Source organism: Cylas formicarius, unplaced genomic scaffold (genome assembly GCF_029955315.1).
Source record: "Cylas formicarius isolate icCylForm1 unplaced genomic scaffold, icCylForm1.1 PGA_scaffold_1__22_contigs__length_36826433, whole genome shotgun sequence".
NCBI classification, from domain to species: Eukaryota; Metazoa; Arthropoda; class Insecta; order Coleoptera; family Brentidae; genus Cylas; species Cylas formicarius.
The window spans coordinates 19,552,444-19,580,220 of NW_026844264.1; the positions used below are offsets into that span (position 1 = coordinate 19,552,444).

General features: G+C 33.0%; 3 protein-coding genes across 8 annotated transcripts; all 3 read right to left on the reverse strand.

The window, feature by feature from the left end:
* Nucleotides 1–1,260: 1,260 nt before the first annotated feature.
* On the reverse strand, nt 1,261–5,748 carry LOC132696967 (mediator of RNA polymerase II transcription subunit 15). Of its 2 annotated transcripts, none has more exons than XM_060662170.1 (9): nt 5,514–5,748; nt 5,318–5,457; nt 4,551–4,819; nt 3,609–3,843; nt 3,180–3,362; nt 2,777–3,000; nt 2,367–2,725; nt 2,015–2,315; nt 1,261–1,525 (listed from the first exon to the last, which is right to left on the reverse strand). In XM_060662170.1, the coding sequence occupies exons 1-9, from the start codon at nt 5,567–5,569 to the stop codon at nt 1,394–1,396; spliced, it is 1,899 nt and encodes a 632-aa protein (XP_060518153.1). In that variant the 5' UTR covers nt 5,570–5,748; the 3' UTR covers nt 1,261–1,393. The 2 variants fall into 2 exon arrangements, with proteins under 2 accessions (XP_060518153.1, XP_060518154.1); XM_060662171.1 differs by having other exon boundaries at nt 1,269–1,525; nt 4,551–4,807; nt 5,514–5,747.
* Nucleotides 5,749–8,277: 2,529 nt separating this feature from the next.
* LOC132696579 (zinc finger protein 26-like) lies at nt 8,278–10,075 on the reverse strand. Its single transcript, XM_060661479.1, has 3 exons — nt 9,783–10,075; nt 9,094–9,727; nt 8,278–9,041 (listed from the first exon to the last, which is right to left on the reverse strand). The coding sequence occupies exons 1-3, from the start codon at nt 9,918–9,920 to the stop codon at nt 8,365–8,367; spliced, it is 1,449 nt and encodes a 482-aa protein (XP_060517462.1). The 5' UTR covers nt 9,921–10,075; the 3' UTR covers nt 8,278–8,364.
* A 704-nt stretch (nt 10,076–10,779) lies between these two features.
* LOC132696468 (uncharacterized) lies at nt 10,780–26,205 on the reverse strand. 5 transcript variants are annotated; one of them, XM_060661295.1, is made up of 5 exons: nt 26,061–26,205; nt 25,888–25,999; nt 14,221–14,576; nt 12,535–13,149; nt 10,780–11,154 (listed from the first exon to the last, which is right to left on the reverse strand). In XM_060661295.1, the coding sequence occupies exons 2-5, from the start codon at nt 25,994–25,996 to the stop codon at nt 10,807–10,809; spliced, it is 1,428 nt and encodes a 475-aa protein (XP_060517278.1). In that variant the 5' UTR covers nt 25,997–25,999; nt 26,061–26,205; the 3' UTR covers nt 10,780–10,806. The 5 variants fall into 5 exon arrangements, with proteins under 5 accessions (XP_060517278.1, XP_060517280.1, XP_060517281.1 ...); XM_060661297.1 differs by lacking the exons at nt 25,888–25,999; nt 26,061–26,205 and adding an exon at nt 23,719–23,923; XM_060661298.1 differs by lacking the exons at nt 25,888–25,999; nt 26,061–26,205 and adding an exon at nt 20,987–21,145.
* Nucleotides 26,206–27,777: the final 1,572 nt, after the last annotated feature.

Here is a 27,777-nt window from a genome sequence, read left to right on the forward strand (position 1 = left end):
CTGCTAAATGTCCGACGATTGCATTTATTAGAGAGAAATTTTTTCTCTCATGATTTCGGAAATGTATAGGGGTAACCTGTGCACTAACATAAAATCGGATACAGATGGCGCATTTGCAGCACCTTTGAAATGAGCAGCCTATTTTCTTAAACTGCTAGATCAATTATAGCAAGAAATCCAAACAAAGGTCTGAATAAAAACGGTCACGGCAGGTTTGCGATACTTTTTAACCCTGTTCTTACGTCTTTGGGAGACGATGCGTGCGGAAACTATCGCGTAAAGAAGTCATCTTCGTTACCCACGGTCGAGAACCACGTTTTTTCTGGTATTTTAGTTACCGAGTTTTGGAGCGATCCTGTATTTTCGGTATATTTTAACTATGGTATTTTGACGTTTGGCAACTCTGACGGTCATGGCACACATCACTCAGTTCTTTTGTTTTCCCAAAATATACCCAGAAACTATTCGTCTTGAAAAAGTTGTCACTCATCGCAAAGAAAGAAAAAGACCATTCGTTCAATCCAGCTTCGCTTCGGGTCGTTTAATGTAAAACTACATTGCAATCATACAGGGTGTTTTATAATTGAGTGTCAATAATTAAGGGAATATCGTTATGATCATGCAGAGGTTTTTATTTTTTAAAGCGAAAACTGTACATGGGATTGAAAAAAATCAAGAAATTAAATTTCTTTAGAAATGATTGGAGATTGCAAGAATAATTTTATGAGAAATTAGTGACATACCAACAATGTATGCCAAAATAGACAGGTGGTACCCTAAATAATTATTCTTGTTACACAGTACATGTGTGCCAAATATCATTAAAATATCTAAAGTGGTATGATAGTTACCAAAAAAATTTATTTTATTTTTGTAAATTTTACCACCTTAAATCTCAAAAATTTATACGTTTTGTACACATGTTCATGTGAAGTTTTTTTTTTAATGGACCCAAAAATCTCCCCCTTAATTATTAACACTAAGAATTAAAACATCCTGTATATCTCTCGTGCAAACTACTGAGTAGTGTTGCCAACCTAACATGATGTACTACCCTTACTCTCTTTAGATCAAATATATGATGTCACTTACACATGATTTAAGCATTCAATTTATGATCGGCAATTCAATTCAATGGACTTTACCCAAATGAACGTTAAATGGCAGACAAGATTGGCAGATTGGAGATTTACAGGTCGATTTTTAGAGATTCTATATATAAAGTTTATATGCTCAAACTATGTTAGTTGTAGCTCCAATTTTTTTTCGTTAATGATTTTTTATGCACAAAACTCTTGGTCTATGTTGACCCTCCAGGGCATACAAAATTTGGTTTTACATAAGTGTTTAATTTTCTGAAAAGAATAAATTCATACAATGTTGAAATAAATAATTATAGGCCCAGGAGAATAGTAAGCGCATCAACAGGAGTGCTGCTGGGCGCCGAGGCTTGTCTTACACTCATTTCCCAAGTATCCAAGAGCTGAGACACGGAAAAATACTTCGGCAATTTTTGAATCCTTGCCTAAAACAAAACGAGTTTTTTAGAATACCTCCAAGTACTGCAAACTTTTCGGAAATGACCAACAACAAACTCTTGTGCCATACTCTAAATTTGATTTTGTGATTATTAAAGTTTATAGTTAGGATAACTCTTAAAATTTGTAGTTAGAGTAACTATTAAAATGTGTCGTTAGGGTAATTCCTGCTTTTCAAGACAGCAAAATATACTTTTGCTTCTCGAGTATTCCCAAAAAATAATTGTTTATTCATGTTTTATTTTTACGTTGTAGGTAGAATAAATGATGTTACACAATTTCCTTGAATAATTCATAATTATATGCACACATTTAAAAAAGATAATTGCAACTTGTAATGAAATTTTTGCCAAACCGAATATCAGAAAAACTAATGAAACTGGTGGCAACCAAAAATCCAATAAAATGTGCTAAACATGTCAAATATGTAATGCAGTCTGATGGTCATTTTCACCTTCAAATAAAAGTATACCAACCTGCAACGCAGTTTGGACGTTTGTCAAAAATTTTGTGGCCGTATATTCGTGCGGTGTCACATGGCAAGTGGGAGAAACCTTAGGATACCCTTCAGGTACTGTCAATGATATAGGCGGTACACAAGGCAAATGCTTGTCATCTAAGTAGCAAATTAGGTGGATGGATTTAGAACCAGGTTGCTGATTTGGATCCAAGCTGACTTTAAATCTCTGATCTAACCGTGCAATTTCACCCTGAAGAACATCTGGAATATCACTAGTTGGTTCCTCAATTTTGGCCTTCTTCAGTGGTGGAACCAATCTAGTAACAAAAGCCGATCAAAATTGTCTCGATAACGCGGAAAAAATTTACTTCATTTCAGGTCCAAATAGGGCGTCGAGGGTGGGTCCAAAGGTTCGGTGGAGAGTATGATTAATTACAGGACTTTGCAAATTTTGGCTCACTGCATCAAGCAGTGAATGAAATACATGCGGCTCTTTGAAAGGTAGGTGCGGTGCCGCCGTGGTTGGTACACTATTATCGCCTCTTTTAAAGTCAATCTTCTCGAGGACAATTTCACATTTAATAAGAGTATCCAGAGGCATTCTTTGATGAGGATTCGAAAGTATTTCCAAAAGCTTTTTCATTTTACTCATTTTCTCTACATCATCATTCCCCATTTTAGCAATCATTTTGCGTAGTGGCTCGATGTATTTGCTTAGTTGCCTAACCTATAAACAAAACTTATTTCAATACTAAACTAAAGTTTGGTTAGTTTGGACCTTCTCTCTATAAGCCTGTTCATCTGTCATAGCGCCACCCGCGGAAATGGGACTTTGACCGGGCTGTCCAGGAGTATTTAATGATGCGCTACTTGGACTTGGCGCCATGTTTACTGATCTTGGCGGTCCACCGGTACTTGTCATCATACCCATCTGGGCACCAGGTGAGGGTGCAAGTGCTGGTGAGGCCACTGGTGGCTGACCTACATTCATACCACCACTTCCTAAAGTGGAAATAGTTAAACAAACATAAACCTGATAAGAGTGGAATAGCCCTATATTCATAGTAAACAGTCAGTACCCATTTTAATAAGAATTGATACATGAGCGTCCTCTTTAGCTATTAAACGAATTCAACAAATAAAGTGTGATACACTGTTGTTTCTATAAAACTACACTATACCTCCCGCTGGTGATTGTGCTGATGGTGGCAAAGGACTCTGAGTGAACATTTGAGTAGGAGTCGGTTGACGTGGAAAACCACCAGCGGCTACTGCTGCGGCAGCTGCGGCTGCCATGGCATTGGGATTCATCATCATTGGATTTTGGCCCTGTGGTTTCTGTTGTTGGAGTTGTTGTATACCAGCTACGAAATAGAAACAAGTTTTGCCAAATCTTAAGAAAATACTTGCTGGGCTTCTATTAGCAACAATCGTGCTCATTATTTACCATTCGCAGTGATAATATTGCTAAACAGCTACAGCTAAACGCCTATATAAAATCAGTGCTTATTGAAAAAATCACAAAGTAATAGAGCGTTAGGCATTGACTAAAAAAATACTAGTCATCTCTAAATCAATGGTCGCTGCAAAAAGAATGCAAAAAAATTTACCCATCATTTGGTTATTCATGGGCCCTTGCATTCCGCCTCCCATCTGCATCTGTCCAGGCAACTGGCCGCCCATCTGCCCAGGCGGCCCTACCGTATTTTGCATTTGACCAGCCAACTGACCTGAAATGGGTCCCATACTTTGGCCTTGCATCTGCATGGGCATTTGTCCAGGCATTTGCCCACCCATTTGTCCGCCCATAGCGTTATTCGATTGCATACCAATATTTTGATGTACCTGTTAATGGAATCAAATTGTGTAAATTTAGTTTTTTTTTTCACAAAATTTAATTTAAAGCTAATATAGTATTATTGTATAATTCTATCAAATTGTTGAGCTGCAACATAGGAAAAATAATAAAACTGACAACATTGTAAATATTAGTTTTAGACGGACCCCTACTGATAATCGTAAATATTAAACTTTATGTCAAGCCATTACTCAAATATGCGACCCTTCCCCTTCTCTCGGGAACCCCGGTTTCTATTGTGGATATTTTTGAATCTGACTTCAAAATTGTTGCCGAGATTTTATACAAGAAAAAAATAACCAGAACGCTTTTTGCATGTAGCCATTGAAAATTTTTTGCGAAATGTTTTATACATTCCAGCAAAAAAAAAGCGATCTTATTTGTTTACTGACCATCTGCAACAAAAAAAGTTTTCATTTTCTTTAACAAAGGCGCACCTTATACCGCTAAATAAATGCGATAGACTGCAAGGCCCCATACCATTATTTTCAGAATAAAAATTATTTAACTCTAGCACCCTGTACCTATTATTTTTAATAACATTGTGATAGAAGGTGCTCTCAAGTATAACAAATACAAAAGTTATAGCAAAAAATAAACCAATTTAAAACCTTCAAATCAATTTACCATATAGAAAAATATGCATATAACTGTCTTTATCAGTTTTAATACTTAATTAATCAAAGAAAGTTACCTGCATTGGCATACTTCCAGGTATTGTGCCCATCATAATTTGTTGTCCAGGGCCCCTATTTAAAGTCTGTAACAAATTTGTAGCTGGACCTTGGGCAGGACCACCCATCTGCCCTGTTTGTGGTCCACCCATTCCAACCATTGGATTCCGACTTCCTTGGCTGGCTAAATTCTGAAGAGCATTAATTGGATCTGGCATGCCGGGCGCCCCTTGCTGCTGCCCATGACCATTCATTCCAGCTTGGCCTTTCTTTGTATCTAAAAGGGCCACTTAACGTCTTAATGGACAAGTACTGTCTTGTTTGTGGCTTTGATTCATTGGCACTAACAATTTGTGTAAAAAATAAATATGTAGTATCATGCCCCTACAGAAGTCTAGAATTTACTCTGTCAGATTATTAATTCTTATTTGGATAATGACTCTTACTATGAGCATCACTATCCCATTAGGCCTGGAAACCTTATAAGGATTGGGAATAGTAATAAGCCAAAAATCAAATTAAAAATTTATTTTTCTGTATAACTTAGGAACTACTAACTGGTACGGCCCATATGTTATGAACACATTTCAATTTAGTCTGTGTAGTGCAAAATATGCCAAATTAACTTTGATAAATTAAATAAAAATACGTGCAAATAATGTTCGACAACTGACAGGCATAATTTTATATCACAGGTTGAAGATCAGTGCTATACAAGTATGGCACGAAATCTCAGTAAATAAGCAGTTATAGCACTTAAAAAATTAAGGCTGAATGAAAAACTTACTCATTTCACGAACATGTAAAATAAGTCTGGCCACAAAGCTAAGATACTCCTCTTTATTTTTGGCCTTCTGAAAAACGTGATTTTCCATTTCGATACTGTTTCTGGAAGTATTCATTCCGGACTGACGAATTGCTTCATCTCTGTAACAAAATTTACCATACATAACAAACACCAATATTTTTGAAAAAATGTTTACATTTTTGCCACAACACTTTGCCGAAACGCTGGTGTCCTCCAGGAATCATCTGCCATGACTACAACGGTCTGTTGAATTTGCTTTTTTTCTAACTTATAGTCGAAATACTCTACTAGGTTTACAAACTCCAATCACAATTAAACAGGATTGTACCACGCACTCAATAACGAGAGGATACTAAACAAAGAATGCTGGATAAAATATAACAACAAATCCAGAGAACAAAACTAGGAACAACAGTATATATTCATCTTTTTTCTTTTCCATCGTCGCCTGTTGAGCAAATTAACCAACACCATTGGTCCATTGCCGGATCTTTAAGATGATTTAGCCATAAAAATAATGTCAAGACACGTGACGGACCAAGATCCATTCAATCAAAAGATTTATAATAAATTCCTGTAATTTAGGTAGAGCGACAGTCAATCTGACAAATCTAACTGAAACCTATCAAGCCTTACGAAACGTGAATATACATTTATCTGTGGTGGATATTTGTAGACTAACATTTAAAAATGGGTGGCAAAGTCGGGTAAACACGATCCAATTCCACATATATTACCAGATAAAAATTGCTGTTAAAAATGCATATATTTTTAATTGGTAATTTTTTGGTGGTAGACATTATGCAATTTTTTTGAAGAAATTTTTGATTATTTTGATAGAATTTTTTTAAATGTCGTTTTTTAAATATTGAGATAATAAACGACACGTTTCAGTGTTCCAACGTTTCAGTTAAATGGTTAAACTTAAAATCTATTTAACGCGCATACAATAACTTATGCGTATATAAGGTAAGTCCATTAATTCTGAAGCAAAAAGCGGGAGAATTGGGAATATTTAACATTTGAAGTTGTGAATAAAATCCTATATATTCATCATATTAATTTTTGTATTCTCTAAAACTAATTTCCTGACATTTGGGTTTGGGATTAACTTGGGTTACATTGAAATAAGTTTTTTTGTAAACATGATAGTCCAAAACTAGCGTTCTCTATGCTTATGTGGATTACCTCTAAGTTGTGATCATGTGATAGCATGAGAAGCTGCCTGAAAGTTTCTAAATTTGCTAAGTAAATTTTAACAATTTTAAATAAAAACAAGATCCATAATAGAAAAACCATTTATTCAAATGTTACTGATAAAATAACTCAAAAATTAATTAATGATATAACACATTTGGACTTCCAAGTTTTCAATCTAACATCTCTGAGATGTATTCAAAAGGGCAGTTTCATCATCTTGTAACAACCACAATCCTTGCTAGATTTACGACTGCCAGGCAGACTACAACTCGTTATTGCTGCAACAAAATATAATATTAGATAATGACTCTGCATTTTTTATTTAATATTACTTACATATTAACTACAACAAACAAAACAGAACAAAAATCTGGTTCCTATTTAAGCACTATTTAATTCTAATGAACTTACCGGGTAGCACGAAATATAAAATCTAAAACACTAGCAGTACAGTTTATAGACTTTGAACAAAAATATTTTTTGAAATACCACGAATTTTTAAAAAATTCGAACTATAGATAAATAACTTTCACAGGAACTTATGGATAAAGAAAGAAATCCTCGATCCACACTTCGCAAAAGCTAATACAAATAAAAATGGATCACGACAAAAAAGTATTATGGGTGGGAATAAATGTGTGTTGTGTGTGCAGTTTCTCTAGGAACAGACAATTCCAACACCTTTCAAGTATTTATATAATGCTACATCAAGGAATATTTTGTTTAATGCGAAAAAAAGTGTTTGTATGGTAGCTATTAGAGATATAGTGGCCCTGTCTATGCTAATAATACCAGAACTTTAGAAGCAAATATAAAAAAAATATATTGAGAAGTTCCAGACAACATGCACATACGAGATTTAAAATCTCATTATGCGGATGCGGCATTTTTTACGGCGGTATTATTTCGAAATATACCTAGATCTTGTTAAATGGTCTAATAAAACGAGTTGTGTGTATGGAAATCGCTGTTTAGGAAAGTGCAAAATGCGAGTTAATGGGTGAAATGTGGAGGCATGCGAGGAAAATTATTAACCGCTATTAACAGTTTTTACCATGGTAGGACCACTATATTATCCATATAGCTACTAGAGATATCGAATCCCTGACTATGCCGACAATATATGAATTTATCAAGCAACTATGAAAAAAATTTTGCGGAATTTAAAATCTCGTCTTTAACCAATGACCTTGCACAATAAGCAACATGGCTGCTGCCAGATCGTCAATAACTTTGTATGCGGCATTTTTACGGCAGCATTTTCTCAAAATATGCTTAGATCTGTTTAAATCTTCTGTAGCCTGTAGGTTAGTGTACTGTACTGTATTACCAAATAATATGCTGATAAAATCGAAACCGCCATAGAAAAATGTTAAGGGCTATTAATCTGAACAGGCGCAGTCATTCAAAATCTCACTGCCTACCTATAAGAACTAGGGGCATTTAGTAAATAACATGGCCCCTGACAGTTCATAAATTCGATAGTTTCCACTTTAACAGCAGTTTTTTCTCAAAAGATGTCCAGATCCCGTTAATTGTTTAGAGAAAATGTGTGGAGATCGCTGTTTGAAAAAAAAAAATGACACAAAGCAGAGGTTAGCGTGAAGTTCAGACGCAAGCGTGAGAAATAATTCAGTTGTCTTCCTCATTAGAGTCTCTATATTATCTAATAGTGTGCGAATAACATAATTTATTTGTCATCGGTAAAATTAACTAAATCAGTTTGAAAGGGTTATAAAACGCAACAAAAAATTGAAATGTGGCACTTTTAATTCTTATATTTAAGAATATTACATTTATCCAAGGCGCTATAAAATTGCAAGACATCATTTCTTTTTAGCTTTAATCTTAATGCAGACTTGATTTTCAATATGTGACTCCAAACTCTCTTTTTTGGCAAATCCTTTATTACACAAGGTACACTTTAACTTATGAGAGTTTAAATGAAATCTAAATTTTCGCGCACTCAAAAACTTTTCACCACAAAACTGACATTCTCTTGCACTATGCCGCTGAAGATGTTTCTTCATGTTGTTCACTTTTAAAAGTATTTTTCCACATATTTTACATTCATTTGGCAAGTAGTTGGTAAAGTTAGTATTTGTTTCTTGACATTCATGTACCTTTAAATCAATTTTCTTAAAAATTTTAAAGCAATCTTTACATCGATACTGCAGTTCATGTTCGATAATGTGCATTTTTAATTGTCGTTTGTGTGTATATTTTTTTTTACAGTAGGAACATGAATACCAATCTGTTTTTTGATGATTTGCAAGATGAATTTCTAAATTCGTTTTGCTTGCAAGTGTTTTACCGCAAATTTCACAAGTAAATTGATTTCTTGCTTCATCTTCTTGAACTTTTTTTTCATAAGCATGTCGTGAGACATGAACCGAAAGCTGGATTGTTGTTAAAAAAACTTTCCCACATGTACTACACATAAAAGATTCTTTTTTCTCATGCTCATTCATGTGAACTTTTAATAGGAACCTCTCGGTGAATCCTAAAAATATACCAATTGCTCAATAAACAACAAAATACATCAACATTCTTACCCTTTTTACATAATTCACATACATGTGGTTTACCATTATGCAACATCATGTGTTTTTTTAAATGGTATTTTGAGCTTAATCCTTTTCCACACAATTCACAAACAACCGGTTTGTCAGTAGAATGAGAAGGCATATGACGTTTTAATCTAAAACTATCAAATTTTTTTCCACATATGTTACATTCATGCACTTTAATCCGATTCTGTTTTTCCATATATTTATGTTTCTTTATCTCCTGTGGGTTCAATGTGGAAAATATTATGTTACAATAACCACATTGCCATTTGCTCTCTAATTTCAACTGTTTGTTCAGCTTTGATAAAGATTTTTGGTTTTGAATGCTGCTTATTTGGCTAAAACTTTCCTGAATGATTACTTCTTTGCTAATTTCCTGACAATTATCATCCCCATTATCATTTACATCAGAATCAGACAAAGCTTCCCAAGAAACTTCAGTCTTTAATACCATATCCTTTTTACTCAGGTGAGAGTTATCCAAATTCAAAGAGTGATTATTCAAGTTGGATAGTATCTTGTAAGATTCGATAGCCCTTTCTTTAAAGTCATAAAATGCTTTAAGAAAAACAATACATTCACTACACAAAGTTTTCGTTTCCACTTCTTTTTTGCTAAGCTGTAAATGGGAAAATCAAAACACTACGGCCTAAACTCTTAAATAAATAGTCTACCTGAATTGTAGTACATAAATTTAAAATGTCCAGGATTGTGATGTTTTTGTATATGTCGGATAATACATTTTCAATTCCTCCTTCCTTAAGGCATGATATACATAACTTTAAGATACTTGTCCTTTCTAGTTTCTCCATTTAAAAAAATGTAAATTTATGGTTATATTCACAGATAAATGGTTCTTTAGATTGCGCTTCGGTCAATCTCCTACGAGATGTGTATTTAGGTTAATGCGGTGAACGTTTAGATAGAATAGCAAACTGAACTAAAGTTTCATGCCGAATAAAGGTTAACTAACTTTGGCTAATTTTTTCTATACATAAATTAAGACAGATGTGCGCCTTATCATTAATACAGCAATTTAAAAATAGCCCATCAGTAATAATATTTTTTGAAAAGTTTTTGGTATGATCTATATAGAACTCGCCATTAAATTATAATTTATAAGAAAATGATTTATTATTAACTTATTTAAATTTGCGTTTATGTATTCTTCATTAATTGAAAAATGTCGCATGTGAAGGGCTCTGACGCGATGCTACGCAAAACTTTTTTTAACAGGCACATGAGGCTTTTTGAAGTACTTTACGTGACCGGAAATAAAAAATATAGATGCATATTTATTCACGAGTTGAAGAAGTAGAATATTGAAAATCCATCCAAGATAAAGATTCAAAAATTCTAGGAAAAAAGGCTTAGAAAGGCGATATTTTATTAGCATTCGAAAAAATAAAGAAGTATCACTTCGCTTCATTCATCCTACTAGCAGCAGTGGGTATACGCGGCATGCCATGAAGGAACAAAATTGGTAAAAAAGTTGAGCTTCGTAGTGCTGTGTCAAGTTGCACAAAGCATTGTGCGAGCTGTCATACAAATGAAATTTAAGTTGCGTTGGAGTGCCGTTTCACCTAATGTGGTCTTACCTTCAGATTGTTCCTTTTTGTGGTTCTTTAAAATAAGCAATAAAGAAATATTAAAAATTCAAACAATGGAAAAAGTAACAAAATATATTTACATAGTAGCCTACATAAACGCACAGCCTAATATCAGTAATAACACTAATATTGGAAAGATCATATAAATACTCATTCTTGGATGACAAGTACTGGTTAAATACGTAATATCATCTGCCTCGTGCTCAATGCCATCTCTGGTTGGCACCTCTACAATTACTACCTCATCGGACATGAAACCCATATGGAACTTGCATTCTTCGCTATTGACGCATTCTTTTATGCTTGATGTGTTAGCATAACGATATGTGGGTTTGTAGATGTCGAAAACAGCATGAATGTCATTCTTAACGAAGTCGTTGTCTGAATAGAATATGTAATAATAATAGCCATCAGAAGCAACTTCGTGTGTGGTAACCTAAAAAAATCAAACATTTGATAAAATAAATAAATACATAAAAAAGTATGAAACAATACGTTATCGATATTATGAAGCGGCGATGTATGAACACTTCAACGAACGGAATATTATGTTTAGGTAAAAACAAAAAGGAGGGTCTATATTATTTTTGATATCGGACTTTAGTGCCTCTTAAATAGTGATGGATATAGATGGTAACTTCCCAAAATTTATTACGTTTTCCATATTTATATATAGAAGTAGTTACTGTAAAACTAGAAGATTTGTTGGTATAAAAGGAATTTAAAGGCAACAACTTTTCTGACCCTTTTAAGTAGCTATTAAAGTTAAAACCGAATTGGAAGTGCTTATATAAGAGAATTTAATTGTATGGTTCCACTTGAATAATATTTCAAGGCGTTATTTAAATTTAAGGGCAATGGGGATGAGGTTGACCGATCGGTTTCTTGAAGCGTATAACCAAATTTTGGATTTCGAAGCGAAATTGCTAAGGAATTGACAATGTTCAAAACATGTCATGAGGTGCTTAATCGAATTATACAATAGACAGATGAACTGACCTCTTTCCTAAATACGGAAAATCAAATTACGCAAGTAACGAGAATATCTATTCGCGAAATCTTAATGTGCAGGTGTTAAAACTAGTGTTAGATGCAAGTTGGATTCAATTAGGTCATAATTTCCGTATATAAAAGACTTCTGGAATGTGTGAAGTTATGAAAACAACGAGAATCACTATCTCTATGGAATAGTGGGTATGGTATAATAACATGTCGCAATCAGTTAGTCTGTAACAGATTGCTTACATCAGGGCGAGTTTTAATGGAACATGTATTTTTCATATAATCAGCGAATTTTTTTTCATAAGCAACTGCTTAATACAGTTCCAAAAATTGGCCCATAATTTAGATTGAAAGCACTTGGGTAGACTCAAATAAAATACCATCTAGAGTATATTCTTAAGTGTAAATGTAATAAAAGGATAACCATTTTATTTAAACATGTGGGCTAGTATACAGCGGCAGAAGTTTTTGAGGAAAATTGCTGGATGGGCTATATTTCATTCCTTCAAATATTATACATTACAATATTGCTCTTTCAGGCACCTTGAAGTATTGAATAAAAACATAGATGTTTCACTAACTAGTGCTTGTTTAATAGTTGTTTCAAAATAATATTATTTATATGACAGATATCATCAATTTCAAAAACAAGTAAAAAATGAAGTGAATTACAAGATGATTTTTCATGAATATAAATTTCCTTGATAATAACAGAAATAATTCTCAAGTAGTGATCATTAAAATCACCTGGATAATTATCCAAACATTCCTAGATTTGTTGCTTGATTTGTTAATGTAGTCATGAAATGCTTACCATATGATTGCTCCTGTCTAAATACGTCACTTCGTTGCACAGGTGACTTGGAGGAAATCCTTGGGTCAACAAGATTTGCCCGTCATAGCAGGTTAGCAAGTCGGTTTCGAAACTGCTCACACTCGCACTATCGTTGAAAACTTCCGTTGCGTTCAGCGCATTTCCGCCGTGTTTAATATGGGCGTCGAGTTCGGCGAGGTTTCGCTTGCGCCGAACGTTCATTTCTTCGCTCAAGACGCGACGCAGTTCTTCCAATTTCTTCAAATCCTTTCTCATGTGTCTTCTCGGACGTTTCGCATCAGCCTGATTATTTGAAGCGGTGGCGTTCAGTTTTTGAAGACGCGCCTTGCCTTTTTCGATTCTTTTCCTTACAAAAATGTCCACCTCCTCCTCCGGGTTGGTCAAATCTTCCCCGCCTGTATCGTCGACGAACTCGTGTTTGTCTACCAAACCGATCACTTCTGCTGGATTCTCGTAGGTCACCTTGACGAGATTATGTTCGGTGTCGAACTTTGCACCATATTTTTCGTAATTATGTTCCAATAATCCGCAAGTGCGCAAGTTCTTTTCCCCTCTGACTACGAGTATTCTGGAACCTTCGTACCTCGAACAAACCTGAAGTAAATCGATGATATTAATAACGTACAGAACCTGCTGAATACCTGGATGTAACGTAACTCAGGGCAAACTCACTCATTTTGTTGAAAATAATTATTTTTTAAATACGGCAAAATGGCAGCTTCATTATTATCGTTTTTTTTTTTAAATATCCCAAACCTAGATGCGAATATTACAATGATGGAGTTCAACAACTTTTCGCATGTTCGCCGCTATATTTTTAAAATGCCTTCTGAACCCACTTTTTTTTAATTATATTTTCAAGTTGATGAATCAAACTTGCTGACAGTTTCAGTTAAGCTCTAAAGAATCCAAGAGGATGATTTTGATGAGTTTGATTCATTAACAACTGATTTTTAAATAGTACTATTTGTTTTTATTAAAAAAATTGTTAAATAGTATTGGGAAACGGTTTCACTTTCTATTTCCAAAAAACAAACCTAAACACCAGTGGAAATATTGTACGAGAGAATGCAACCAAATATACACTTGTGGAAGATGTTAAAATTAATATTTTTTGGATCCACTGGTCTGATATTCACACAAGTCTATACAATGTTTATATGCATATTTTATATCTCAAAATTATATCGCTAAAATATAAAAAAGAAGAAATACTTTGTACCAAATCCCTACCCATTATGAGAAACTAGCGAAAATTTTAAACCTAATTTAACAGCAAAATAATCGATCAAAGCAATATTTTTCTAAAGTATGAACCCCATTTTTTTGAAATTTTATGAAGGTCAAGAATATGGTAATACTGGACGGGTTACACATTGAAACACTCTGGAGTGATTATTTTTGAAGCAAAAGAAAAACTGGTTTCCGAATTTTCCTTACATTAAACTAATACCCTAAAAAATTGGCGAAAGTAATTTTTATTTCACAAAGAGTAAGATGCAGGGGTAGAGAAATTTGAAACAAGACAATTTTATTTTTTGCCTGAAATCTCAAATCAAATGATGTACCGTTCAAACTGCGATCTTAAATATTATATAGCGACAAAACATTCGCATTGTCATTGTTGCCTTTGTTATATCAACATATTTTTTATATAATACTGACCTTTAATTTCACCGAAGCACCCTTTAACAAATAAAATCCCCAATATTCCAATGTGTCATCAGGTAGCATCATAGATTTTTTGAGCCTTATGTGTTTTCTTTTCGAGCTGAGTTGCGGTGTCCCTTTGAGCAGAAAAGCGTTGAAGGAGGAGTTCATCCGCAAAGACAAGGACTCGCAGAAAATCGAAGACACGCCTTCTTGCATGGCAACTACGTCTGATTCCGCCACTGGATAAGTGATGTCGGCAAAAACACTATGCTTCAAATATAGCGGAGTAATTATAAGAAGGGACGGTAAGACTGTAGTCATCACACAAAAGACCATAACTCTCTTCACCCCATGCATTTGTCCGATTTCTGCAATAAAAGCACCGATTTGAAATTTTAACCAATAAATGCGATATTCGTCCACCTTTTAGGGCGTACCATTATAGCGATATCATCACTCATCAACTCATTACCGCGATGAATAACGGGGCTTGAAGAAGAGATATAGTATATTATGCAACAAGTGCGGTAAACAGCATTTGACTCACGAGTTTATTTGACACTAGCGGAGCGCAACAGAGCGAGTGTTTTATACACGAGTGACTTAAAAAATTTACCGAACGTGTTGCATACTATGCTTTTTCTATGGGTACATTTTCAAGTTTTTGGGTGCATTTTCGCAAAATAACATGAATACATTCACTGACCTGACCATCAGAATTGACAAACTTCAAAATTCAAGGCGGAGGAAATATCTAACCATTTTTCATTTATGATACCCTGAATTCAAAAAATAGTATATTATGCAACAAGTGCGGTAAACGGCATTTGCCTTACGAGTTTTTAATAAAGGAGTGAGTTAAAAAGTTTTCCGAACGTGTTGCATACTACACTTTTTCTACAAATACATTCACTGACATGACCGTCAGAATTGACAAACGTCAAAATTCAAAGCGTAGGAAATATCTCCGAAGACATCCGATCGCTCCCAAATCCGTGCGGTAAAATCCCGGAAATGTCCGAAATGGATCGGATTCGTGGGAAACGAAACTGACATGGTAAAGTGACGCTTCCCGCACGCTAGATCGGTGAGTAATTAGGAATTTTACAGACGGGAGTAGAAACATATTATTGGCATGTTTTCTTATTAATTTTACAATAGCAACCCTACAGATTAATTACACGCGTTAGGAGTAAGTCTTTGTCGCCTTCGTTGAAACATTTAGTGGAACCAAATCGTTACCAGAGTTATAGAGGCCCTGCTGATAATATAGGAACTTATGAAGCAACTATGGAAAATAGTATATGATGCAACAAGTGCGGTAATCGGAATTTGAGATACGAGTTTCGGAAAAGCTTTTGTTTAAGTAGTTATGCCACAAACTCGATGTATTTATTAACTCATTAAATAAACAGTGAAAATGCAAAATGTAAATTGTGCCTAATTAGCTCCTGTTGTCGATATACGCGCCTTGCCAATTGACATGGGGAATTTTGTGTAACATTTAATTTATGTGTTTCTGAATATGATACAGACGCGTGCCTATGCTAATTGTATTTCAAGTGTAATTAACTTGCTGGGGCTCATACTGTATTTTGAACTATAAAAAAAATATTGTATAACATTTAATTCAATCCAATAAAAAAAGTTTCCATAAACAAAAAACTACATGGGTCAGCGATGAAGAGCAAGAAGCAAGTACCAAGAGCTATTTAAAAAAATTGCAAAAACACGAAAAATTGTCAACTTCTTATGTTTTTCTTAAACTTGGTCCCCAGTAGTTAACTAATCAATGTGTTTACGTATATTATTCCGTTGTTTGGTGATATTTATTCATTTAAGCCATCGATTATTTAGTCCTATAAGTATAACATTTACCCGTAAAAAAAGACCTATGCATATGCATATCAAATATTGAAAATACCGTTAATGGTTATATATTATTGTCAATCGTTTAGTAGTAATTGTAGGTAATTAATTATACTTATCTGTACTTATCTATCATATATATCAAATTTAATAAGGGTGTCCTACAACCCTACAAATACGACAATAATAATTTAAAATTAAATTAATTAAATAAAATTACATATTTTGCAATTATATTCTCAGAGGAGTTTGTTGGTTGGACTTAAATTATGTATGTTATTTGTATTAAATATGCAGGATGGTCTGTACGATTCGGCTATTATACCGGCTACCCCAGTAAGAGCAACGAGGGAAACGGACAGTCAATTTGAAAAAAAAAATGGGCAAGATAAAATGCTGGAAATTATTTTCATGTTTCTGCCACGTCATATCACAGTGGAACATAATTACCATCGCGATTTTTAAAATGTTCCTAAAAATGGGTCCAACAATTTTTTAAATTGCTCGCTTATCAATCATTTGACTTAGCATAGTTACGGTATGACTCATTTTTGAAGGAATAAACTATCCTGTAAGACGAAACTATTTAATGGTTAACAAGTATTCACGAGAAATGAATTCATCATTTGATTTGATTTACTAGTCCAGGAGTCCTATAAAAATACCGCCCGCATTGTTAGAGAAAAATAATAAAACGTATAACCAAAAGCACAACTTAAGGATTGAAAATAATAATCTATAAATGAATTAAAATCCCAAAAAGTATTGTGTACTTACCATTTTACATCTTTCTCGTAAAAAGGCAACTGTTTTAAATTCAATGTCAGAAAAATTAGGAAAATTCTCGTCGCTTGCGGATTATAGATGCGAATTGCTTTTTGCGTTTGACATTAAGCAGTCATTTTGTAGAAGTTGGTTTATTAATGTTAAATCAAATAATTATCGTTATTATTATCGTCTTGTTATAGGATGTATGTTCAACATGTTTAAGATTGGTTATTTATACTCGAACAAAGCAATGAAGAATTCACAGTCTAAACATATTACACGTGGCATTTAATTGGCACTCGCCAATTTTTTTGTAAAGCTAATAACACACTTTACGCGCTTTTTTCTTACATTCTAGATATATTACACGTGGCAATTAATTGACACTCGCAAATTATTTGGTAAATCTTGTAACCCACTTTATGAGCTTTTTTCCTCAAAAAAACTCATTGCGCACGCGCCAAGCGTTCGGAAAAAGTAACTTTAAGACGTCAGTTTCGTTAGTCACGGTTGCGAGCCACTTCAGACAGTACTTTAGTCACGGATTTGGGAGCGATCGGATGGTTTTGGAACATTTTGCTGTTTTGTGCCGAGACACTTGCCACTGAAAGCACACTGGAGAGCCATCGATCTTTTGGATAGATGCTACTTTGACATTTGCCAGTTCCGACCATCAAGTCACCCATCAGTCATTGAAAATATTCATGCAGTTTTGCAAAAAGTTAGCCACAAACGCTGTAGAAAAAATATGGTATATAAGACGTTGATAAATTTCTTCAGGCACTAACTAACGATTTTACAATAATTGTAAAGTAATTCATCAAATTCTGGTTAAGACAAATAACGGCTAAACCGATTTAAATTGCAAAATCAAGATTTTTGCTCTTTCAAATTTAGTAAATATGTTACCGGCAAAGTCCTAGGTTTTCTTAGGCAAAATCCGCATTGCCAGGCTACGTTAGGCAAAGTCCAAAATTATTAGGTATAGAAATCGATTTGTAATAATAATTTATTGTATCTTAAAGAACAATCACAAATACACCTTGTATTGTTTATGTATGTCACTTACTACCAAAAACTGGATATTTGACAAGAAAAAGATAAGTCTATTTGGGTAGAATTAGGATTCCTACATTACTATAAGATCGACTTGTGCTTTCGAATTTACTGCTCGGAATAGCAGCGGTTTTACGGTTATTCCTTTTTTATGCTTTTTCTTCTTGTGACAAGCTTCACATAGCTCTAAGTAAAGTGTAATGCATCCTCGAGTTACGTTAGCATATTTGTTGCTTAGTACTTTAATCAAAATATATCTTCCAGCATGTCCACATTCCATTGTGAGTATTATCCTAGCACTTCAAACAATTCTTCACTTCACTTAACTTGCTCGGACAATGGTAGGATTAACTTTTTAATGCCCCCAACAAGTAACACATCGTAACGTTTAAGACGTAAAAATTGAAGAGTTGTTTTTTTTTCAGCTTTCTTAGCTTCTTCAGCTTCTTTAATTTATGATGCGTACTTACCTATCGTTGGAATGTAAAACGAATTTATTGGTTTTTGCATACTCTTTAATTTCGCCAAAAATCCCGCCTTCATTTCACTCGCGTAACTCATACTTGTATATGTTTTCTTGGTTACAATTCAGATAACGATTAAACTTAATTGAACAGAACAGCCGCCTAACTACAACTAAAAAGACGTAAAGAATTAGAATTCAATGAAGTCGCACCCCGCCCCGAGCGTGTGCAATCGGGATATCACTTATTTTGGAGATTGCCTGCTGAACGTTTGGCAAACCTAAAAAGAGTGTCGTACCACAGTGTAGGCAATGTCCGAAATATATAACTAATCAAAACTAAAGTGGCCCGGTAATGCGGACTTTGCCTAGGCAAACCTAAGTGTGACTGCATAACGGACTTTGCCGGTAACATATATATTTAGTGTATTTAGTATTACGAGCCCTAACAACTAAATGTTCGGACGATGTAAAAAATGATAAAAAAGACATTTTCATATCTATTTAATTTTTTTTTGCTTTGTCGATTGAATAATCAATTTACGCATATTATTATAGCACAGAAAGTGCCATAGTAATGAATTATTTTGTATTTAGCATGAATTACATAGCAAAATAACGGAAACATACCAAATTTGCTGACAAATAAATATTCGGAAGCGAATGTTTATTGACCAAGAAATCAATGCTACTCATGCATTGATGGTAAAATGTAGTATGCTTAGATAAATGAGATGTCAGTTCGGGTTGTATCTTTCAAGTTTGTATAATAGTTGATAAGAAAATGACGCGTGGTGTTGCAACAAACAAAAAAGTGCGAGAAACTATCATATCTCAGTACTGCAGAGGTAAATCAATGCAAAAAATTTCAAATGACTTGAGTATTGCAAAATCAACAGTCGGGGATATTATAAAAAAGTATGGAGAGACAGCTTGTGTTAGCGTTCGTGGTAAGAGTTCAGGCCGACCCCGTAAAATCACTGAAAGAGATCGTCGTATTCTGGTCAAGATTTGTAACACTAGCAGACGAAGCGTCTTACGACAAATTCAAACCCAATGGAATCACGAGGCAAAACTTAAATGCCTCCAGGGAATGTTGTAGACAATGGATGCATAAGTCTAGTTTGAGTTTTTATAAGGTAAGTTTACAATTTTTCCTGTTTCAAAATCTAAAATATCCTGGACAACGGAAACGTGGAGTAGCGTTATCTTCAGAGACGAATCAAAATTTGATGTGTGTGTAGGCGATTTTCGAAAAAGGGTGATTCGTACAAAATCACAAAGAAGCCTTTCACAAATATTGTCTAAAGCGCACGGTAAAATTTCCCCAGGGTGTTATGATATGGGGGTGTATGAGTGGTAAAGGGGTTGGCAACTACGAGTTCATTGATGGTACTGTAAATGCAGAAAAATACCAACAAATTTTATCAAGAAGTTTAATTCCATCAATAGAACGAACTTTTGGAAAAGAAAATTTTATATTTCAACAAGACGGTGCGTCCTGCCATACTGCGAAAACAACAAAAAAGTGGTTTGGGGACCGTAATATGAAAGTTTTATCGTGGCCATTAAGTAGCCTCGACTTGAATATTATTGAAACTTTATGATATCGGATGAAAAAAGCTTTGCGTAACAATCCTAAGCGTACAGTTCCAGGCAAAAATCACCGAAATTTGGAACACTTTCACCCCCGAATATTGCGAGACTTTAGAAGATTCCATGCCAAAACGCATAAAAGCTGTTATTGCCGCGAAAGGTGATGTTATTTTTTATTAGTGTTCGATTTAAAGTAAAAGATTTAAATGCGTCCGAATATTTATATGTCAGCAAATTCGGAGTGTTTTTGATATTTTGTTATGTAATTTATATGAAATAAAAAATAATTCATTACGACAGCACTTTTTGGTATAAAAGTAAGTGCGTGATTTAAAAAAAAATCAATTAAAAATAAGTATAAATATGTTTTCTTATTATTTCGTACATCGTCCAAACAATTAGTTGTTAGGGCTCGTATATTGTATATAGGTTAGTGCCTACATTTTTTCCAAGGGCGACATAAGACTAATTTAATTAGCGCACAAAACCAATGCATGTGACGTTAACTTCCATAATTTTCACCTCATTTGTAATGAAAATGCCGCTGTGCGCATTGTGGCAAAACAAAGATTTATGTATACAGCTTACATCTCAACAGTAAAGATAGTTTTTTCAGAGTTGTCCTTGTCAAAGAAGCGACTATATCTACAAATTTTTGTTTAAAAATAGTGTATGAAATCAACATCAGTTCTCTATTGTACACCTGCCGAGAGCTTTTTGATAAACAACACTTCATGATCGTCTTGTGATGCAAATATTTAATGTGTAATTATTTATGTTAAGTAGGACATGAAATGCGAACAAAAACATTACTTTATTATTTGTTTAAATCTATGAGATGTGTTTTCTAACTGGGGCGGTTTTATGGTTCTTTGGGTTAGTCCTACAACTGGAACCTGCTAAATATATTTAAAATTTATCTGCCGAGCATATACGAAAATTTAGCGCTGTGTTTCCCATAGAGAAAACTCTAAAACTGAGAGATCCAATACAACACATACACTTGATAAATTCCAGTTTACTCACGAGTTTGATTTGGCACAAAGCGCGGCGAAGAGACTGCATACTATACTTTTTCTAAAACCATTGGTTACGAATATATTTACTGAAGAACATGTGACGCGACCGTCACAATTGACAAACGTCAAAATACCATGACCAAAATCTTCCGAAAACTTCCAATCTCTCGCAAACAGTGAACTTTCCGCCCGCTTCAGAGTAGGGAGTAGAAAATATATATTAATTGAATTGAATCTTACTTTTTTGTTAGTGCTTTAAGATTCAAAGTGCGCCAATTCTATCGGGTATATATTTGGAAAGTCCTTCGCACCTAGAAGAAAGTTGATTATTTAATATTTAATACTTTAATTATTAAATATTAATATTTAATAATATTTGCCGGAGAAATAAAGTTATGTTTCAGGACAAAAAAATGGCGAAAAGTTATTCAATTCTGGATAAAAATCACATAGCCAGCACTAATTTACAAATAACCCATTAAAAATGGTCACGAAAATATTTCTAGTGCCGGATTAAATATGGCAAATAAAATGGTATCCAACACCCTGCGAAAAAAAAATCCTACTAAAAATATGCATCTTTATATAGAGGGTGTATCAATCGTGGACGGACGCCATTTATACAAATGATGCCTTTTAATGCACAGAATGCATTTAACCAATTTCACAAAGGTAACCAAAAATCCAAACGATTTTTTCGTAAAATGTTAAATATTAGTTATTATTAACTTATGCCTGTTTAGTTTCATTTCTTGGTTAAAGATAAATCCTTTCACATATTTCATTAAATAAATATTGTGTTATTGTAGCACATCATACACATAACAGGCTATTGTAGATGTTAAAAAACAATTGGGTTGAAGGATTCTCTATATGTTTCTATCCCGGTATCAGTGGCTAGTCAAATAATCTGAACGTAACATAACAAAGTGGCCTCATAAATTTATGAGCCCGCTTGATTTATTTAAAATTTCTATTTTCCGTCGGCACCATTCATTCCACACATGACTTAAGTAAATCTTATAGTGATCCGTTGTATGCAAAGGTTTGGGTGCCGTAGGGAATTTACCAACCCTCGTAAACAACTGAAATTGAAACTTTATCATCTTGTCAAATGTTTGATCTAACCGCAATAAAGCGAAGGATGTTGTCAATGTCAATGGATAATAAGTCAAAAAATTAAACACTCCATGAGTTTTACTTTACTAAGGAATAATACTATATTATATTAGCACATTGCATGCATATTTGGTGAATATAACAAGTTTGTGAATAGTATAGACGAAGAATAAAAGTTATATAGCGATAGACTGCCAGAATTTAGTATTTTTTGCAGTTCAAAAAGACTTGCAGTAAATCTACCGGGTACAGGTTAATAATATCTTAGTAATATTATTTTTTGCGCAGTGGAATAGAATTGTTTTGCAGGCCCTGGCTAGGTGCCAACCTTAGAACATTGAACTCGTCAATCTAAGTTGGCAATAGACTTCTACGGTGACTCTGATCTGTTTGTCTCAATTTTTTCGTATATATACAAGGTTAAAAAGCTGCTCGTGGATAATTTTCATTTCTTGTGAAAATCATTAAAATATTTTTTTAGTTGCAATAATGTTTTAATAAAGTTAAAATCAGATAATGGTATTGAAATGAAAGATTTCGCTGCATCTAATGAAAACTTTGCTAACGATAAATAAAAACGTAATTTTAAATATTAATATTTTACGCTTTGACTGATCTAATGCAGTCGCACTAATACCAATTGTAGATGACTGTAATAACAATTAATTTTTTATTATTTGCCATTTTTTCTACTTCGTTTTTTTGAGAATATTAAATGATTTGTTGAAGGGCACTTTGTGAAAAATTTTTAATCGTTTCTCCTCGTTTGAACTAAATATATTTTGATAATTTTTGACGTTGAAAATACTTCGTATGTTTTGTATGTAGAATACCTATTAATAATTTTATGCTGATGTTAATTAATAAAAAATTTTTAAAATGATTTTTTGAGAAAAAAAAACAAGTAAGTACATCTATTACATATAACCAAAACATAACAAGATAAATAAAGTATATCCATGTAATAACTAAAATTGTTAATTTGATTATTATATCATTTGAATGACATGATAATGTATATTTTGCCTATTATTTAGGAATGAAAATAAATTAGAATCTTAATATTCTTTATCTATTGATTTAGTGTCATTTAGATCTTCAAATAATATTTAAATGTAATATAATATGTAAATAAAGTAATTAAACAACAAGAATATCCTCCCATTTATGTAAATCAACAAGAAAAACACAAGAATCCTGTCTTTTTCTATTGTAAAATTTGTCTCACTTTTCGATCATGTCGGTATCAATGTTCAAATCTAGTGAAATCAAAACAAAAAAGGCTTCATTCCGAAATTTACATATAAACTAATATATATTTTAAAGGTTTGTAAATAGGCAGGTAGGTCAAAATAGAGTAAATAACAAATAGGATACAAAGTGTCTAAAAAGGGCAAATAAAAAATTTATTTATGGCTTCAACCTTTGGAACTATAATAATCGCAACCGAGATAACCCCAAAAGTGACGAAAACAGAACATTTTAACACAATCACTTAATATAGGTAGACATTCTTATAGAAATAAGCCATCATCTCCTCTCCATTAATTAGATCGCGATATTCTTGTTTACAGATTTGGCCTCCTATAAATATAGGACAAAGAAAAAAAATTAGCCTACCTGAAAGTCCTATTCGTATTTCATATTTTAACACCGTAATAATCTAACAACCAAAACAACACAACGTCACTAGCATCTCAATAAGAATACAGTTTAGGTAGATGTTGGAGTTATTGCAAACCTAATATCAGATAAGAACACTGGAAAATGTTGAAACTGCATTGAAACAAAATTCTTATCTTGTGTCTCTCCGATTTTTGCGACCTTGTGAATTTTAATTCGTTTTATATAAAAACGGAACATTTTAATATAATACGCGTCCAAAAATAAAGTCAGCGGCGAAAGCATAAACATTTGTTCATATGATGCTTCCGCATGTACGTTAGCTAACATATAAATACATCGCAGATGATTTTGTGCACCTATACACACCGATACAAATAAACAACCCGTCGCCAATCTTTCGACCTCGTCTATTTAATTTATAAATAAATCATTTTGTTTAAATCGAATTTCCGTTATCTTTTATATCGTCGACAACAGAATGTTCATAATACAACGATTTTATTATGGAAAGTAATAATAATGTGTTTAATAGGTTTGTATCAACAACTTCCGTTAAGAAATTCCAATGCAATTTGAAATTGTTGTGTGCGTTACATCAGCGATGTTACCCCCAAATTTTTTCTATAGTTTATGTCCCAAAGAAAGTAACCAAAATTTTATAATACAACATAATTAAGTCAAGTTTAAGTGATTCTTAATTTAATTTATATTAAAGTTGGGATTAACATTTTACACAAACCGAGATGGCTAATTTCAGATTCATAAAAAAAAGGCAAAACATAAATTAATTGATCCTAAACAATTTTTTAACATAATTCATAATAAAATTCTGACCTGTTCCATGAATATAGAAAAATCGAGCATTATCATTTTGAAAGGGCTGAAGGAAGAAAAACTACCAAAAAAACTGATTTTTAAAGAAGCCTGCTGCTTTTATTTGGAAATCTAAACTATTTACTTACGGAAATATGACGTATCATTTAAAACGATTTCTACATATATTTAAAAAAAATTGTAAGTACCACAGTATAACACAACAAATTACATAAGCTAGGTAGCTAATATATGGTCCAAAATTTCAGGTTTTTACGAATCCAAATTTGGCAACAAAAAATAAGCAAGCAGGTTTTACACCGAAATTGAAAATAAAGGGAGCGAGACCAATGTTGAAATTAGAGCTTATACATATGATCAAATAGTTATTACGATTTACAGGTAAAAAATCATTTGAAATTTCCGAAAAATAGGTTCCGACACACGATTTAAAAAATTTCCTCAAACGAAAAGGGGACCGGTTTTTTTCTACAAAATTTGTTCTTAGTGTTAAAGTACTTTTTTTTTGCTCCCTACTATAAAATACGCAATTGATACAGATTAATGATACAATTGCACAAAAACTGCAAAGAAGTATAATTTATACAACCCTGGTCTCTTGTTTCTCTATGTATATTGTGTTCCTTTATTTAATAGGGTAAATAGAAATAAATAAAAAATAACATTAGTTTTCGTAATAAACATGTATCCGAAAATCCCTTCAGATGCTCTTCAGCAGAAAATAGTTTTTTTTACTACTTTTGAAACGATTTAAGATACCTATATGAAATTTAGACCAAAAATACCTTGATTGAATCATAAAAGTTACTGCTGACAAAAAAATTAAAGTCAAAATAATTTACAATACTTATCTCTCAAATATATTTAAAAGATTATCCGCGCTTTAACATCGCGCTAATCGTTATGACAACGCTTGCTGCAGTTTCGTTATTGTAGAAAATATCTGTATCTGCATTATTTAACCATTCTGTTTCATGACTTCACTTGCAAGTCACCGTTTTATGGTATACACCTTCATTGATGTCTAAGGCACTATACTCCTCTAGCCAAACGAAATTTTAGGAAAATGTGTCACATTATATAGATTTTATTTTCTTGGACTGTTTGTTTGTCTTTGTATTGTGAAAATTCCTCTGTAAAAGGAGCATGTGTTGAATTTTTTTATTTTGCAAGCCTCACTTCGAATAATGAATAAGACTATGGCCACTCAAAAACCAACCGTGGTAGAATTTATAATTTCCCTAGCAAAATCTGTAAATATTTCAATAAAAAGTTCAGGTTGGTGTGCGTTTCAGAACAGAAAAAAGATAAAACCGGGTAAATACTTACTATTGAGGCGCGTAATAGAACTGTACCGACGCGCCTTATAGTATGGAATCCTATCAGCGAAATCATTTGCAGAAACCATCTTGACAAATTTTGTGAATTCACACCGCATACACTATAACACCAATATCAAATAAAAGTTATTGGTTGTCTCAGATCAAATTATTACGACATACTGGCTTGAAAAATCTGTCTTAATTTTCGACACTGCATGAAGTTAAATATTGATTCAGGTATTCTGGGAGATATTGAAGAACAACAAAATTGTTAAAAGAAATTTGTCATTATATTATCGTTTAGGTCGAGATACGCGTAAACCTGTCGCAAACGCATATTCTAGACTGATCTAAATTGTTTATTTTCCTTTTATTGTATTTAGTTCAAAGATCTTTAGTTTATCAAAGAGATAGTCGATGGTATAATAAAGTTATTCAAATAAATATTGCCGGTGATTAACTCTCGTGTCAAACACAAAAATCCTATCGCGTTTTCTCAAAATATCGTAAAATGCATTCGCATTAATGAAGATGAAGTCATATAGGTTACAGGCTTGTTTAGTGATTTTAAAATTTGTGATAAAAAAATGTTTGAATTAATATTTTTATTTTAACTGGCATAGCAAGCTTGATTTTATTGAGTTTAATGTAGTTTATAGAAAATCATTTTTCAATAAATATTTAAAAGTGAAGGAGAAAGGATGAACTAAATAAAAAAATAATTATGATGAGAAGCGAAGGCACGCATGCACTTGAAATTTCAGTGAATTTTGCGTGGTCTTGGTCGCCTTCAAAATTGAACATTTAATAATAATGTAATGCGATTTTCGCACATTTTTCTCGGACGTACTCGATTATCTCTACATCATTAGATGTGAAATCTTAGTTCCGCTAACCTTGGTTTGCGTAGTAAATTGTTATTTGTCTTAGTTTTTGATGGTTCTTGATATACTAAATAAATGCTTTGCCTGTATATCTTGCGTCGCCCAAGTATGATAGTGTAGATAGCGTAATGTTTTGTTCAAGAAATTTTAAAAAAAGTTAACAAAAATTTCCGCTGGGGTATGAAATGAAATGAAATTAATGAAACTAAAGTCTATTTTAGAATAATAAAGTTATTCACTGCAAAAATATTCAATTTATCTAGTTCAGGTGGTACCACGCGGGTTTGGTTTAATTTATGAATTCTATCTATTTCAATACTCTACATTTTTTATGAAATAGCCTATGAACAGATTATTTTCCAAATTATATATATATATATATATATATATATATATATATATATATATATATATATATATATATATATATATATATATATATATATATATAATTTTTTATTTTAATTATATCCGAATGTTTTGATTATGTATATAAGCTGTATATTAAATTATGGGACCAAAGTCTATTATCCTTAGCTTGATGTATGTTTGTGTGTTGATGTTGCGGTACAAAAATTTTCAAATTACTGAATTACTGAAACTGAAATAATTTTTTGCCCTTCCCTAATATTTCCGTCATTACGGTTGTATAATTGCTTTTCTTGAAACATAAGAATGTATAAGAAGTATAGGTGAAAAAAGATGTTCTCACTTTAATAATCAAACTAAAATTACAGGCACTGCACACAAGACACAAACAAAACAAAACAAAATAATTGCACCCTCTAGCGGTGAAGATAGTAACTTAAAAAATACATTTCTAGAGATTTCTCTTGATCAATTGGTTGAGAGGTTCTCAAACACTTACAATTATTAGTTCTGGCAATATAAAACTCCAAATCAATTATGGTATATACCTAACCCCGATACTTAGCTCCTACATTAAAAATTATCTAGTAACGAACTTTCAGTATTATTCCACTAAGGTCTCATAGTTTTTTTGAGAAAAACAA

What these genes read in the sequence shown, in the direction of transcription:
- LOC132696967 (XM_060662170.1), bottom strand. Translation starts at nt 5,569, where the DNA reads ATGGCAGATGATTCCTGGAGGACACCAGCGTTTCGGCAAAGTGTTGTG. An exon ending in CTGGAAGTATGCCAATGCAG is followed by an intron (nt 3,844 to 4,550) that starts GTAACTTTCTTT and finishes TTCCATTAACAG; the next exon opens with GTACATCAAAATATTGGTAT. An exon ending in CTATTTGGACCTGAAATGAA is followed by an intron (nt 2,316 to 2,366) that starts GTAAATTTTTTC and finishes TTTTGTTACTAG; the next exon opens with ATTGGTTCCACCACTGAAGA.
- LOC132696579 (XM_060661479.1), bottom strand. Translation starts at nt 9,920, where the DNA reads ATGGAGAAACTAGAAAGGACAAGTATCTTAAAGTTATGTATATCATGC. An exon ending in ATTTATGTACTACAATTCAG is followed by an intron (nt 9,728 to 9,782) that starts GTAGACTATTTA and finishes TCCCATTTACAG; the next exon opens with CTTAGCAAAAAAGAAGTGGA. An exon ending in ATGTGAATTATGTAAAAAGG is followed by an intron (nt 9,042 to 9,093) that starts GTAAGAATGTTG and finishes GTATATTTTTAG; the next exon opens with GATTCACCGAGAGGTTCCTA.
- LOC132696468 (XM_060661295.1), bottom strand. Translation starts at nt 25,996, where the DNA reads ATGCGGTGTGAATTCACAAAATTTGTCAAGATGGTTTCTGCAAATGAT. An exon ending in GTGCTTCGGTGAAATTAAAG is followed by an intron (nt 13,150 to 14,220) that starts GTCAGTATTATA and finishes GATTTACTTCAG; the next exon opens with GTTTGTTCGAGGTACGAAGG. An exon ending in TAGACAGGAGCAATCATATG is followed by an intron (nt 11,155 to 12,534) that starts GTAAGCATTTCA and finishes TGATTTTTTTAG; the next exon opens with GTTACCACACACGAAGTTGC.